We start from the raw sequence: 15892 nt of genomic DNA, 5'->3' as shown, positions 1-15892 counted from the left end.
CACAGACTCGGGTGACAAGGCTACCCGACAGTTTTGTTCACAGTCATTTAAACTCAATTAATCTTTGGCCCGTGACTCAGTGTTGCTAAACACAGTCAGGGAGAGAGCTTTGAGGCCGACACACATCTCCTAGAGAGAGAGAAGTGTTTGTAAAACTTCGATCTGTAAATATGTGTGTAGGTGGAGAGAAGATTGTATTTTTGTGTGTTTGAATGCATTTGTGCGCGTGCGTGAATGTTTTTGTGAGCGTCTAGATGTGTCCAAGTCTATTTTTCCTCTTTGTGTTTTCTGTATTTGGTTTTCTTCTTCGTTTAGTACGGTTGTTGATTCTTTTATACTTCATATGTTATTTGTTTGTTGTCCTGTCCCTCGTGTGCTGTCCATGTTTCGTTCTTGTTTTTAAGCGCTCCTCAAGAGTGTGAGATTCACACATTTTGCATTTATTATTATTTTTATTTATAAGTGTGAAGGTTTGTGTTTGAAGTCTCTTTCAAGAGCAGTTGTCGAAAGAGAGTAGACGGATAATTAATAACAAATAACCGGAAACTAATTAAGAATTTTTTATTTACTCGCGCGTGAGAGAGTGAGGTGTCCTGTTCCACATTTCTAGACATTCTGCCTGCATATGTTCTGAAAAGAGAAAAAAAAAGAGAAAAGAGAATTTTTTTTTCGCTTCTTGCAGCGTTGCCTAGTCTTGAACCACAGCCCCACCCATTTCTGCTTTTCATCTCTGCGGCGTTTTGCTGGCTCGTAACTTTGATGTTAATCTTTGCAGTTTGTTTTCCACCCGATAAACAGGCCTGCCCAAGCCGCTGTCAGGCTGCATGCAAGGTAGCAGGTGCCTGCGTTCGCGCACGTCGCGGTTACAAATGGCGTGCTGAGCGTAATCGCGGGTCGCGGTGACAAGGGGCAACCTGTCTGGTGAACGTGACGTCAAATCGCCGCGCCATGAAATAAATGAGCGAGCGGAGAATGAGAGAAATAAAGACAGAAATTCTTTGTCAACTTAGAACCGCTACAATGTTCGTTTATGTTCACAAACGGGACCCATGTCAACGGACGGAACAAGTCACTTCTTCCTCCACCCACGTACAACCACCACCACCACCACCATCCCTTCTTCCCTCCCACGACGGCTTTTTTTTTCTTCTTTAGACTAAGAATTGACGTAAGCCCGGGTTCATGCGTGCTGCTTACTGTCTAGACTTGTTATCATACTCATTAATCAGAAAGATAAAGCAAGGAAGGGACTCGGTAGGCTGGATTCAAACACTTACGATGCTGACGAAAAAAGGGATGTGAGCGTTAGCAACTTTTTTTTTAACATTTCCGGGAACATGAGGTTTCTTTTTTCTTAAAAAATAAAAAACAAAAAACAAAGAGAAAGAATCGTGAGGCTGGAGTAAACAAAAGGCCGAGGAACAAGTCCTGTTGATGGGCGATCGTCTCGCTAGGCGCGGTGCAGTTGCGAGGTTGGGTAGGAACGAAACGAACTTGAAAGTTGATGTTGTTGTAGGCTCATCTACCCCACTTACACACAGACGCACCCTAGCTCGGGGGTGCCAGTTCGAGACCCGCTAGAGGCAGTGACGGAAGGAGGGGGGAAATCTCTTTTGTCCACCCAACAAAAATGTGTATCTGAATGTTGAAAGACGTGAAGAGAAGAAATCCAGCCGCTACACTCTGTTTTATTTATAAGACGAACTTGGTTTTTATGGCTCCTTATTATTAATGGATTAAACTGCAGAGGAATCTATTGATATTGAGAGAAATATATTTTTCAGTCACCTGGTAGAAACGCTTGTATGTACATTTCGCAGAGAGCTTAAGTAATGTTTTACTAAGTGCAATGAGATATTTATAAACTGTTTTTTTCTTTCTTTAACTGACTTCTATTTTTGTGAAGAAGTGCCATGAATTTGGAAATGTTTCTAAACAGCACTTGATTTTTATGATGACCAGAAATAACGGTGATAACGACTTAACTGACGACGGTGACCGCTATTATCATCTTCATTTAAAGACGATAGACGATAGAAGCCCAACTTAGAAACTCAAGACGTGTTGAGACGAGTGACACAACAGAACGTGACATCAAGACAAGGTTACAGGACGTGAGTCGTGACAACGGTGTGGCTACAAATGTCTCAGTCTCTAAGAAAGAAGCACAACAGAGAAAAACAGAAGAGAAAAAACTGTCATTCTTCTTCCATGACCGTCGTTACCTTCCATTACTCGACATCTGACATTTGAACCTTTTTTAATAGACATACCTCTAGTGCTGAGTTTTGTTATTTCTGTCTGATCACAAGGAGGAGATGTCACATCCCACACATGCACTTATATACCCACCTCCACGTAAAGTTTGAGTAAACTTTTAAGCTTTTCTCGAGGTATCCTAGGGAGGAGCCACGAACGAATGTTTTGTCGGGACGTTATCTGAACAAATTTTCTCTCTGCAAATAGATTACAACAAAGTTTGATTGCTGCTTAAAAGGCTGACCACCCATCCATCTGGTGTCGTCTCTCGCGACGCAGGCATCTCTCTCCACCACCACCACCACCACCACCGCCACCACCACCACCACCATCATCATCATCACCACCACCATCCCTGGGCCTTGGTTGTATATCAATAAATCTGACAGAAGTCCTCTATCATCGGCGTGTTTTATTCCCTTTACCTCGAGGGTTAAAGATTTAAGTATCTTGTATCTTGTATCTTTACACCCACGTCACTCCTGCTGCAGTTTGCTCGTTAACTGTAGTTAGATATGTCCCGAGTTTGTACCTAATGACACGATCGTCGGGTACACTAGGGACTTGTTATTATCCATCTCACTACAGTTGGCAGGTAGCCGAGACAGGTTACCTACCCAGCAAAGTGTCTCAGGAACAAAACCTCTCAACAGATGTAGATATTTCTAATGGGTGGCTGATTCAGAGGAAGATAACTACTGGGTTCCGCTACACCTGACTACTCCGATTTCTTATTCATCACACCACTCAGCATGTCTGTTAATATTTTTTTAAAAAAGGAAGATAATGTTCGTCATAGTGTAATGAAAGTTGGTAACATGAATAAATTAGTACAGCAATGTTCATTGTAAAAAAATTACTAAAAGTTATGGGCTTAGAACAAAGTCGGGGCATCCAAACCACGGAGTTACATTCCCGTAGAAGATGGCCAAGCTGCTACTCCATATATAAAACTTCATGAGCAAAACAAATACAGAGAAAACTGTCAACTTCATAATCACAGGAGACGAGACATGCTTTCTGAAACATGAAAGAAAAAGAAAGAATTTTTTTTTTAAATGTTCGCTTAAGCTTTTAAGTTCTTGTTAAAGTTTTAATTCTCGGATCTGTGTCATGGCTTTCTCATAAATTTTAAAAGATGAAGAACTTTGCAGCATGCTTTTTTCTTGGAATAATGAAACTCTATTCTTTGTGCTCTCCGTTGGTTACTCGTTCATGCGAGTATTAATTAGGTAGATTGTCTGTACCGGGTCCTCTCCCCTGCTTCCTGCCATGCTTCTCTCCCTTTACTCCTTACTCTTTGTCTAGAATGTTCTAGAATGCTTGCAAAAGTCGCAGTGTGATGTTCTGTAACGAAAACACATAAACAAACAATGAAATTTCATTCAAAAACTTCATTAACAGTGAAGTGCATCTGAAGCACATTTATTCCTTAAATATTAGTCCAGGCTAGGTGTCACATGAAACACGTGCATGGTGTTTTGTTGTTATCGTTCACTGCTCTCTTGTCTGGTGTGCCTTATCTTTTTTCTCGTGGAATAAATGTGGATTTTGTACCTTTTAAAATTTATTTCACTACCTTAAATTGCATTTTAATGTCTGACAAATCTATAGATTACTAATATTAATTGCGAAGGGATAATAAAATAACTTCATTTTTACGGGTATGACTTTTTTAAAATTAAAATTACATCGATCATGTTTGTTGTCACATTAACAAGTATATCCACTGAGTTTCAAAGCCATTCTAAATTTGGTTTCCATTGGACATCCCTGAAATCTGACACAACTAGACCATCTGACACAACTAGACCAACTTTTCACTTTATGAGATTTTTAGTAATTTTAGTGAAATTTTCACTTTATAACCAACAAATCTCGTTGGACGGTGGCATTATTTCTCTACTCAGCTACCAGATCATGAGAGGCTTCGGGATGAGGGAAGCGACATCTTCCGTTCTTCAATCTCCAAGCAATAATTTGCGTCAGCAGCCTGTACGTCATCTGCTTGTATGACGTCAGACCTGACGTGACGTTTCCCGTGTTGTTGTTGACTGCCTGCAGAGACTGTTGAGGCTGTGGCTTCCTTCAAGTCGAGGCTTCACTTTTAGGTTTGTTTTTTTCTCCCTCTTCTTTTTTCTTCCTTTATTTCCCGTCAAACTGTCGCCTTCACGAGAGAGCGCCGGACTTCGGGTGGTCTTAAGACCACATCCCAGCTCCTCCCTCTAGAGGCAATCTTGAGTTTGGCTGACCCCCTCCTCCCCCACAACCACCGTCAGCAGCATTGCACCACAGCCTCGCGCCATGACAGCCATGGACACCTTGGCCAGCGATTCCTGTCACACGCTGAGCGACACGGACATAGAAACGATCAGCCAGGAGGAGCTGGTGATCTTCGATACCGTTCAGACGTGCTACTCCAACCAGAAGGACATCATCGTGTTGTACACTTCCGGAACAGCGGTGCAGCACACCCGGAGCGACTGGATAGGTCTGTTCAAGAAAGGTTGGCAGACGACTTCAGATTATTCTTTGCACCAGTGGGTTCCATTTGATCCCATCAGCACATGGCAGCCTCGCAGAAGGAAGACTATCTTCTCCCAAGCGGACGTGAGCAAGCTTTCGGGAACCTTTCAGTTTCTGTACGTGGCGGGGGAGGAGCAGGTTCTCGGGGTGAGTGAAACGTTTCAGATTTCCGATAAAGATTTACCTTCAGGGAGCGCCCTCAGCAATCAACCTCCGCAATCGTTGTCCCTTCACAGCTTGGAATTTTTATCTTCATCATCGTTATCGTCCGAAGACCATGAACATTGTGAGTACAAAGTGAACAAGATCAAGTCGTTGTCGGATCACACTTTAGCCCAAAGTACAAACTCTAGCTTCAAAAGCAATGAGTTTAGCTCCTTGCAGGACTCAGCAACCCTGTCCGACTTTCATCTCCCCTTAAGCAATGACGGTTTCTATCAAAAACTCAAGTTTGTCAAGCATGGAAATGAAGAGAAGGCTAGAAGTAATCACGATGATTTAAATTACCTCAACCTTTCTTCGCCTTTGCCACAAGGTAGCAAGCTTATACAAGAGTTAGGAGACAAGCTTCAGTCGAGCAGCAGCAGAAGCAGCAGTATAATTTTTTCTCCATATGGGCAGAAAGCCTTCCCGAAAGCCATCCATTTTCATCCATACCAGAGGCCGCGCCAATCGCTAGCACTTTCAATGTCCCGTGAGAACTTCCACAGTTTGTGGCTGGAGGTGTACCGTAATGTTGTCCCTGACTCCAGCTTCTTAAGTTTCGATCCTTTCAAATCATCAACCAAGTCCGATGTGAATAAACTTAAAGTTTGGAAAACTGCATCTACCAATGACACAAAAGAAGATAATCCTCTTTCAATATCGAATGTGATCTCAAAGATCCAGGAGCCACCACCAAGCAGCAGCAAGGCGTCAGAAGCCGAGATGAAAGATGGCGATACGGATGAGGATAGCAGCAGTTTCAGCATCCTTGATAAGAAAAGTCAAAATGTTTGCAATAGCGTGCTTGGAATGTTCGAAAAGAAAATGCCATCGGAGAACGACGACAGAGAGCGTTGCACCACAAGCAGATCTTTAAAGAAGTTCACATTCTCTTTCAGAGGCAACGAAGTGTCAAATACTTTAGTTCCCACGTGGCCAAAAAACTTCCCCTTGCCCATGTCAGGCGTCGAGAAGCCTCAGACCTCAGCTGACCCGTGTGTAAAGGCGCCCAAAGATGAAGCACGCAGAGAAAATCACTCCTTTGTTATTACAGCTGCCACTGACAATTTCCTCGCTTCTGCTGGCTTCAGCACCAATGGACCCAACATCGCAGCAAAGTTCCATGGGACGTCCTTCCTTGGCGTGTCTCGACCTCGCAAGCGATCTGCGCCGACTTTGAACGGCAGAGTCTCCAGCGCCAAGAAGCGCCACCTGTCCCAGGTGAAGTTTGCGGGCAGACGATTGCAAGTCGGGTCCATGGCGGACAAGACTGCGTCGGACCTCATCCGCACCTGCTTCTCTGGCGAAGCGACGGCCCAGCTAGCTGAGATGACAGAGCGAATATCTCTGCTCGACATGGCGTTGTTGGAGGCCCTGAAGGAAAATGCAGACTTGCGAGGCAAGCTGCTGTGCATGGAAGAGAAGATGCAGAAGATGAATCAAGATGGCGGTGCGGAGAAAGACGCTGTCAATAAGCGAAAGGAGCGAAAGTCCTCACGTCGAACTCGGGCGATTTCCGAGAAGCAGACGACAAAGAAGACCAAGACGATAACGAATGATGACATCGAAATGCAGGAGCCAAGCGATCTCCCTCGAACGACACGTCCTTCCTCCCAGGCAAGTAACGGTCAAAATTGTTGCGTTAAAGTCGCTGACGCAAAGGTCACGCCATCCGCTCCACGCAGCAAGGGTAAGCGACCCAACAGCGGCCATCCTGAATCATCGCGGCCGTGTGTACCTGTCAAGAAAGGAGCATCGGAGATTTCGGGAGTCACGGTAGGAAAGACAAATGAAAAGATGCTCCCTGCTACTCGCGCAGGAGTAAAAGTATCATCTGACAAAGCCGTCAACACCGCATCGCCAAAACACTCGGTGGCGGTAAAATCCGACAGAAAACCTCAAAAAGCCCCATGTGACCAGGAGGATAATAGCTGCTACTGCCACCCTAACAAGGCCTCCAGCACCGCTGACAGCAGCAGCCAGGAGCAGCACACTCCGGAGAAGTGGGACGTGGTCTCTTCCAAGCGTATGGTGCGCCTAAAGCGGCTGGTGGCCCGCAAGAAGGAAGAATTTGCGCAGCTGCGCGACAGCGTGGAGAAGGACAAGCAGCGTGTCGAGATCCTACAGGAGCAGCTGCGTGCCGTGCGCACAACTCTGTCCTTTGAAACGCGGCGCCGCCTGAACGCCGAGAAGGACCTCAACGTCATCCGCATCCGCTTCTGGGAGCTGATTTCCGCGCGCAAGTGGCAGGGGTGGGGCGCCTTCAACACCAACAACGTCATGGTGTCATCGGCCAGCAGTCTAGGAATCTTCGGCGATGCACAGGAGGGAGAGCTTCTCAGCCACCTCAAAGCTTTGCCGTGGAAAATGGAGAAGGACAAGCAAAACGAATCGACGAAAGTCCACAGGTTTTCAGGATGGTATGCGAGGAAAAACGAAAATGTCCAGACGACGAAAGGAGGCGCGAAGATGAGCGGAGTCTGTGCTGACGAAAGCTTGGCGGATGACACCATAGGCGAGGATGAGGAGGTTGAGATGCAGAAGAGCATCAGAGATCTCAGACGTAGTGTTACCTTCCGGCAGTTCTTGCTGCCCCACGAGACGGTCACCTCCGCAGGGAACGGCATGAAAAATAAGAACATGAAGGTAAACGCAGCTGCAGCTATGAAATCTGCCAATACTACCGGCACCACCCTCACCACCCGACCGTCCAGCAGCCACAGTTCCCGCTTCAAGAGCAAACAGACGTTACTGAAAGGTAGGGTGAGAGTAACCCGCAAGCGGAAGGAATCGAACCTCGCTGCTCTGGAACACGAATCGGTCACAAGTCCGCCGCAGCATACCCGCAGACATGGGGTCAGGGGTCAGTCCCTCCAGGGTCCCGACCAAGAAACGAAGGAGCAGTGGCCGGAGTCGGACGGGGCTGACGACAGCGGAGTCGACGATGTGCTAGATGAGGACAGCAAAAACTGGTCTCCGCCGCCGGTCAACGTGCAGTTGCAGGGCGCAAAGTCGTCTGTGGTCGTTGTCGGTGGCCGGAACAACAGCAGCCTGCTGGGCAGACCGTCGGGGGATCTCCTGGCCAAGCGGGGACGATTCTCGTCATTAGGCAAGCGAAATTTTCTCATTGTATCGCAATGTTTGTGTGTGTGGTTGTTGATGTTTTTCCTGAAAATTTGCATATGTTCGCAGCTTGTTAGGAGAGAAACATGTATAACAATGCATCATCAGCAGCAGCAGCAAGAACATCCTAGTCTGCTTCCTATATGTTCCTCGCTCATGTGTGTTCTCACTTCTCTCTACCAGTGAACTTCACTCACAACGATTTGCGGCCAGGCCAGAGGTCAGCCAGCCACCTGGCGGTTCTCAACGGAGCATCCTGCCAGCCTCCGCCTGACGTCGTCATGTCCGCCACCCCACTGACGTCCCTGGTAGGCTGCGGCAACAGCTCTTTGGGTGCTGGGCAGGCGGGTAGTCACCACCGTCCTGGGCACGCCAACCGCTTTCTCCCTGATTGCGACATCGATGTACAGCAGCCAGGAGGAGGAGCCAAGCCTCGGGCGCTGCACTTTGAGTACAACGACAAGATGCACAACCACAACTTGAACCAGCAGATTCGGTTGGGCAGGTGTCTAACCTGTGGAATGCGCTTCTCTCACACGTTGGATAGGTTGCTGGCGGAAGAACACATGCACCTCCATCACGCCTTTACCGAGTGAGTCCTCCAGGAACATCACCAGCATCCCTCCCACAATCCATCCTTACCCAAACTTTCGATCTTCTTTATCCTCATCCCCTCTCCCCTTCCCCCAGATATATATATATATTTTTTTTTATTTTCTAAGGATTTTTCGTGATCGTGGTTTTCATAGTGCTTGTAAAAGACGGTAGCATCTTACTTGTAGTCATTTACTCACCAGCAGCTGGGTTTGCGCCATTTTTATTTTTGATATTTTTTAATTTCATTATTATGATAACTATTCCTTCTCTTTTTCGAGCATCTTTGTCGCTTGTAAAACTTGTCAAATGTGTCCACGAAGTGCTTGCAATCGAGACCCGAGCTGGATTCAGATTGTAGATTCGTTTTTCATTTCATCCGTATTTTTAGTTCGTAAGTTTTGGTGTTGTTTATAAAAATAATTGCCTCTGTATATTGACTTACCGGTGTCAGGTAAGACCGCCCAAACCCTAGCAAAACAACCTGACACGGTTATACTCCTCCGAGACTGTTTAAAATCGGATGGAATCGCTTTCAGGGAACGATGGTCTAGAGAAGTAAGAGAAGATTGAGAACCTCAACATCCGGGTCTCTAGCTTTAGCACTAACATTGGTTCATTGGGCTGCAGTCAGACGAGATCTCCATCAAAGTCCTTGTCTATAAAGCGAAAAAAAAATAATATCTTTTATATGGCGGTCCCTACACACTTAAAGCTAATCGTCGCAGCAATGTGCGCGTAATGTATATATTTTTTCTTTTAGAAATACGTGTAATTATTTAAAGAAAAATCCACACCTCGACTACACTTTGTTAACTCTTGGTAACACATACGTACACACACATACACCACCTCCTTGTTATCCTTTTTACATTCTCACAACATCTCCTTTCGTTTCAGCTTCCCTCTTCTCCGAATTTGTTTTTTCTGCCCCTAATTCCCACCGTACAACTCGTCCCCTCAAATCCCCTCTCCTCCCCATCGCACCCCTCTCCAACCCTTGTTTTGTCGTCCCACAGAGTCGCACCTGCCGGGTGCGATTGGTCTCGCGGGTTATCACCCTGAACTTGCTCGGCAATAAATGAGTGTTTGAGGAGCAAGAGTGTTCATGCCTTGTCTTCTCGGTTATGCTGGCGTGTTGTTGTTGTTATTTGTTACTGTCGTTATGGGTGCTAGTGAATGTCGTGGTTGAGGTGGCGATGGTGGTGAAAATATGATGTTGATGTTGAGGTGGTGAGGTGGCTGTTGCGAACGACAGTCTTCATTTTTAGGTCCTTACGCAGCTAAATGATGACGTTTGAAAAGTACATGAGAAGAAAAAGCGCGCGCATGCTCACACACAGACACACACATCGACTGTCGTGGGCGGCGATGCACGCGCGCTAATCTTTACATATGTATGGAGGGATCAATGTACTCACCTGCCAGCCTCTTTTCCCACGCTAATGGCAATCGCTTGTGACAAATTAGTGTCCCCCACCCCAACCCTCGCCGTGATTGTCATTGATTTCCACCCTGAGAGATTGTTGTGCCTGCTGGGTACATGCGAAAGCTTTCAAACCTTTCGACTTCTGAGCAGATCGAGGCCTTTTCTTCTTTTCTCTCTTTCTCTTTCTTTGTATGTGTTAGTGTGTTTGTTGGCGTGTTTAGTTTGACGTATCTCTGTGGTCAGCTTGATATAAAAATCCTTGCTATAAGTCAGTGGAATGATAATGGAGGAGAGATGGTAGGAAATACTTTCAGCATTGTACATAGGGGAAAGTATTTGCTTGACGACGCAAGTTTATTGGTTGGTTCATTGCTTTAGCGAGAAAGTGCTTTCACCTAGAGGTGATTTCGCACAATAATGGGAGAGGGAGGTGGGAGGAAACCTGAGAAAAACCCCCGAACAGGTGTCACATTCAGTGTCCCGAGACGAGATCTGCACCCGGGGCCTCTCTCTGCTTTGGTGACAAGTGAGTGTTTTAACCTCTACAGTCTACACTACTGGCCGCCCGTAACCAAAGTGATGGCGAGAGGACATAATTCCACGAGTTGAGTCACGCCACTGAGTGCGCATCACACAACGGATGTCACGCCCCCGGGTGAGTCACGCTCAGTACGTCACACGGATCAGTCATGCTATACCTAACTGTACCCGCGTATACATGATATTTTCATGGCAGTCTGTGTGAGCAATGAAACCTATAAAACCCAAGAAAGAAACCGTTGCTCACTTATTAAATTAACAATAAATCCTGGATTGATCAAATTCATCGCTCCTCTCACTCTCGTTCTCTGTGTGTGTGTGAGCGTGTTTCCATAGCCTGTACTAATAATGTTTCTTGTGGGGGGTGCCCTGGGCACAAAGTTTGCCCTACTTTATCCGTCACCTAGTGGAAACGGCTGGTTAACGGCTCCGACAAGCCGGGTAAGCCTGCGTCTGCTGACGTCACTCAATGAGCTCTTCAGTCTGGTCGTCTACACCAGGGGTGGGGAGCATCCGGCTGGCCAAGGCAACTGGAGATTTCAATAAAATTTTGATTTTTTTTCGTAGCAACATAATTGTATACTAAGTGAACAATAACACAAATTTTGAGTGGAAAGCAAGGAACTTCCATTGTGGAATAGAGATGACACATACGAGTACATGACGAGACATACACTCATCATTCGCGTCCTCTGCCCGAGGTCTGTATGAAGGATTTGGGAGAACTGTGTGACATCCACCTCAAGCTATGTCGGCTATTGATACGTGTACCGTTCTTCAACCATGCTGGCTGATACAATTAAAATAATGATCATCGACATTGCAATGTGTACCTTAATGCCCCGATTGGACTATCATCACGATAATGCGTGAAAATTCTGATTCAGGGACCCGCGCCATCCTCCCAGCGGGCCATCGAACAAATGTCCAACATTATCCTTTTGTTGATTTCCAAAGGATGAACAAATAAAAAAATTTGGCTGGTAAAATTTCATTGAGGCTTATGAGTTTATTTGTGCGTGTGAAAGCATGTCTGTGTGTGTAGCATGTTTGTAGACACGTTGTAAATGTTATGAATTCATCCATCAGGAGGAGGTATGTGTGTATACTAAAAAGTCATGGTTATTATTAACTTACTTTCACACCGCAACCACAAGCAGAAAATTGAGCAGAAGGAAAGCAATGTTTTGTTTTTAATATACTGTAGGAACTTTATAATTCTAAACAAATTTTACAAACATCTGTTTCGCTATGATTTCCATAGAATAAGAGAATATTTTCGCGCACCTAGTTACGAAAAGGTGGATTGTGGTGACTCAGAGAACATCAGTGCCAGGCAGGCTGGGATTGTACACAATGCAAAAATGGTTAACACACTGTGGCAAAACTACAGCTTGAGCAAATAGAACAGGCTAATTTTTAAATAGATAATTTTGTATGGTCCACGAATGATGTTATAATTATGAAAATGACCGTTGGAAGAAAGAAGGTTCTACAGCGTGCCTAACCTCCATCCTACCCACCAACACAAACCTCAGCTTTATAATAATAAGAATAAATATTTATTTATTGATCAACCAAGCCTAAGGGACTGCATCTATTTAACGCTTGACGCTCTATTTAGTGTTTTGGGGGAAAGAAAACAAGATTTTAATTGCAACATTTTTCTCCACCTAAAACTGTGTTATCAGAGCGGTAACTGAAGCAAGCGCCATTTCCGCGGGTAAAGTGCTTCTCACTGAACACCTCGGTAAAAATATAGAAAAGGATTTTTTAATAAATCTTTGGATACTGCCTCTAAAACGAGTTTAAACTTTTTTCTTTTATAATATACAGTAGAGGTTGTTTTTGGTTTTTTTTTCTTTGCCTCTTACGAGGAAGTCTGGTGTGGACTGTTAAGAAGCTTCGGCAAATATTTGAAATAACAGCGCGTTCACCAAGCGGCTAATCGACACTTGTCTGTTCGCCAGTGTGAAGGTCTCTGGACTTCAAAGTTACAGAACTTTTCAACACTGCTGAAAATTTGTAAAGGGGGAGGTAGAATTGAGGGGTAATATATATTTGATATTCATCGTATTACTTATAATCTATATACTAGGTATGTATATAGCACACTTCTAATCCTTTTAATATTGATGTGTCTATCTCACAATACAAGCCACAATCATCAGCCGTCGTCAGCAGGTTTGTGATATGAGACCGATCAAGTGTCATAAAACTGTTAGTGAGTCTGAAGGCACGTGGGCAGCAGTCCACCTGAAGATTTGAAAAATGTTAGACGTTTAAATGACTGCTAATGACACAATCACCTGCACGCGTTGTGGGCATACTGATCGCGCAAGCACTGTAAAACAAGATGTGCACGTTGTTCACACAGACTGGAGTGTGTGTGTTTGTGTGTGTGTGTGGAATACAGAATTAAGTGCCGGTCGTTCTCTCTTGTCGCGTGCAGATCGATGTGCAAACTCGCTCTCAGATAACCCTCTTCCTCCCCATCCCCCCTCACATCCCTCAACACCCACCATCTCGCAGTCCCAGTCGTTGAAAAGCGAGCACAGAGGCGTCCAACACCCAGGAGGTATGAAGCTGTCGGCAAGAGACAGGGAGGAACAACTGTACGGCCGAAGGCTGGGGTTCGGATCAAGCCGCTTGCACCGAGAAAAGGGTGGAAGGAGGGGAAAGGTTATCGTGCGTCACAGCCACCCCGTCAAACCAAAGCCGTACGCTACACTTGTCGAGAGCTGAAGGCGTTTCCCACGCCAAGAAGTCGCTATCAGCAAAAAGGATGAGGCAACAGCAGAAGAAAACTTCTGACACAAGACGGTCCCCTCTCCCAAGACCTCCACCCGACAACTCCCCATACCCTGCTGAGACTCCGACAACTGCTGACTCACTCTGGTGGGCTTCATGGTCGATCAGTGAGTGGGTTGGGTGGAAATGGCGGGAGTGAATTGCGTCGCCATCGCCAGGAGAGAAACGATGTCAGGGATTTATGCGAACTGTAAACAGTTCTTAGCTCATGGGCGTGCTGACAGCCAGCACCACCTGCCTGATCTTTGAACTACAAAAGCTCAAGCGAGATCTTCAGGTGTAGTATTTACCTGAGAATCGGGTGACGCCAGACACAGACACAAACACACGCTCGCACGCACAGTGATGTAAACCGCAGGCGTGAGTAAGCTCTGTTGAGTCATGGTTGAGTGGTACAAAGCTTATATCGAAGGTTTTCTTTCAATACAGAAGGATAAAGCTTCTTTAATCTCCGACCTCACACTTTCTGCCTTTCAGTTTTATACGCATCCTATACCCTGAAGGTTGTCCATTTTTATCAACATTTCTTGGAGTACACGTAATTCAAATATAAAATGATTGAATCTAAATACCCTTTGATGTTGAAAAACTACAAATAAATTTGTTTTAAATTCTTTATTATCTTTTAAACTGTTCTCGTCCTTATGAAGAGGAATGTTGCTAGCAAGCGAGTTACTGTAATTGTCCTAGAGTAGGAATCAAATTAATGTCTTGTAAACACTGCTACCACCACCATCACCACCACCGAACTCCATCATCTCTTTCCATTCAGCCTTTTTATCTGACCAGGCTGCAATAACGTATCGATCATGCACTGCTTTCGCATCAACATTATAAAAAAAAAACAAACAACAACCTGTTAACATCATTTCAAACCGATCAGTTTTTCAGGTCTGCGCAATCTAAGGGAAACGACTCTTAGTAACGCAAGTAACCAAGCATTTGTCATTACTTCCCCTTATACTCATAGTTTTTATTTTTATTATTTTTTTTTTTTTCCCTGACCAGAAAATTATCTGTACAGTTTGTGGCCCAGTCATATCCTACGATATACAATTTTATGGCTATTAATTATCATTTGTTGAGAGGTATTGCATCTGTTTTAAAATGCATTTTCAAGTTAATGATACTTTAGAAAATGGAGGACATATACAACCACGTGAACCAAAACCAGGCCTGACGAGAGGGAGGGGGGGGGGGTGGGACAAGTAGACTGGCCTAGGTCAGTAGATTTTATTTTCCTTTTCTTTTTCTTTTAAAGAAAAGGTTGAATCACACTTCTCACTATGAAGCGGGATTCTACAACTTTGATCCTTTAATGTCATTTTTCCTCAATTACTAAATATTCACGTGTAAAAACTCTAGGTTCAAGTAGTGATGTAGATCCTGGTGCACTTGTACTAATGTTTGCAGTTTATATTACGTTATTGAATGAAATGTAGACACTGACAATCGAATTGTAAGTATATTATTATATAATGAGAAAATAATTTAGGATTACAAGTGGCCCGGATAGACCATCTATCCCGGGGCCCATGTTGGCTCTCGGCGGTCCTGTCTAAAACTAAACAAACTAAAATTTATATTATATTTTGTTCAGCAGTGCTTTTAGGCCCTTGGTCACCCAAGGTTTGTTGTTAGGATAAACATACACTGCCTTGATGGACTGGTGCAATCAACACTATTTTACTCCTCACTTTTACTCTTAACTGTGTGTTAAATGTCTGTATAGGTATGTGAGCAAAGACAAATTTCTGTCCTCCTGGGCAGACAATAAAGTCTGTTTTGATTTTTGATTTTGATTTGATTTGATATCGAAAAAACATAAATATTTACGAAAAGCGGATAACAGTTTGAAAAACAGAACTACGTAGTTCGTAAATCTGGTCCAGTCTTGACCAATTTAGTGAGATACTAATAAGAGCAGCTCGAACGCGCCTGTTGTTATATCATAGTTCACTCTTTCTGAGGTCAATCTCAGGAGGTCATATTTGTGTACAGTATACATCCAAGCAACACATGGTCTGCGAACATCTCCTCGCGCTGTGTTATTACGTCAGAAAACCGCCAGACGTGAGGTAAAATGGTTGTTGACGTCATAGACAAGGACGGAAAGAGGCAGTCGCCTGCTGATAGAAGGAAGGAGTCTTGACTGATTCGCCTTTCCTTTCAGCAGGTCTTTCGTGTTTACTTTGACCTCTAATACTTCTAGAAGATTACTTCCTAATCAACTTTTCTGACAGATGGTGAGTGTGGACTTGGAAAAATGAGAATATTCGTTAGTGCAGGACAAAGGAACTCCTAACAGTAATGGTAACCTTCAAAAAGACAGTTATTAATGGCGTGCTAATACGAAATAAATCAGATTTATACGAAATAGGTCAGTAGAGTGTATGAATGAGGAGG

At 44.5% G+C, this 15892-nt stretch overlaps 2 protein-coding genes across 4 annotated transcripts in view; both read left to right on the top strand.

Moving 5' to 3' along the window:
* Window positions 1–4289: 4289 nt before the first annotated feature.
* Window positions 4290–9803, top strand: LOC112557572. Its single transcript, XM_025227516.1, has 2 exons — window positions 4290–8098; window positions 8296–9803. The coding sequence occupies exons 1-2, from the start codon at window positions 4564–4566 to the stop codon at window positions 8706–8708; spliced, it is 3948 nt and encodes a 1315-aa protein (XP_025083301.1). The 5' UTR covers window positions 4290–4563; the 3' UTR covers window positions 8709–9803.
* A 5756-nt stretch (window positions 9804–15559) lies between these two features.
* The window catches only part of LOC112557774, a 7790-nt gene continuing 7457 nt past the window's right edge, over window positions 15560–15892 (top strand). For all 3 annotated transcript variants that reach the window (XM_025227808.1, XM_025227806.1, XM_025227807.1), the window contains exon 1: window positions 15560–15732. The gene's annotated coding sequence lies outside the window, so the exon portion shown is untranslated. The remainder of the gene's footprint in view (window positions 15733–15892) is intronic.

This window comes from Pomacea canaliculata, linkage group LG2 (genome assembly GCF_003073045.1).
Source record: "Pomacea canaliculata isolate SZHN2017 linkage group LG2, ASM307304v1, whole genome shotgun sequence".
Lineage (NCBI taxonomy): Eukaryota > Metazoa > Mollusca > Gastropoda > Architaenioglossa > Ampullariidae > Pomacea > Pomacea canaliculata.
Note: the sequence above shows the minus strand (reverse complement) of the source record. Positions and strands in the feature narration are given on the sequence as shown.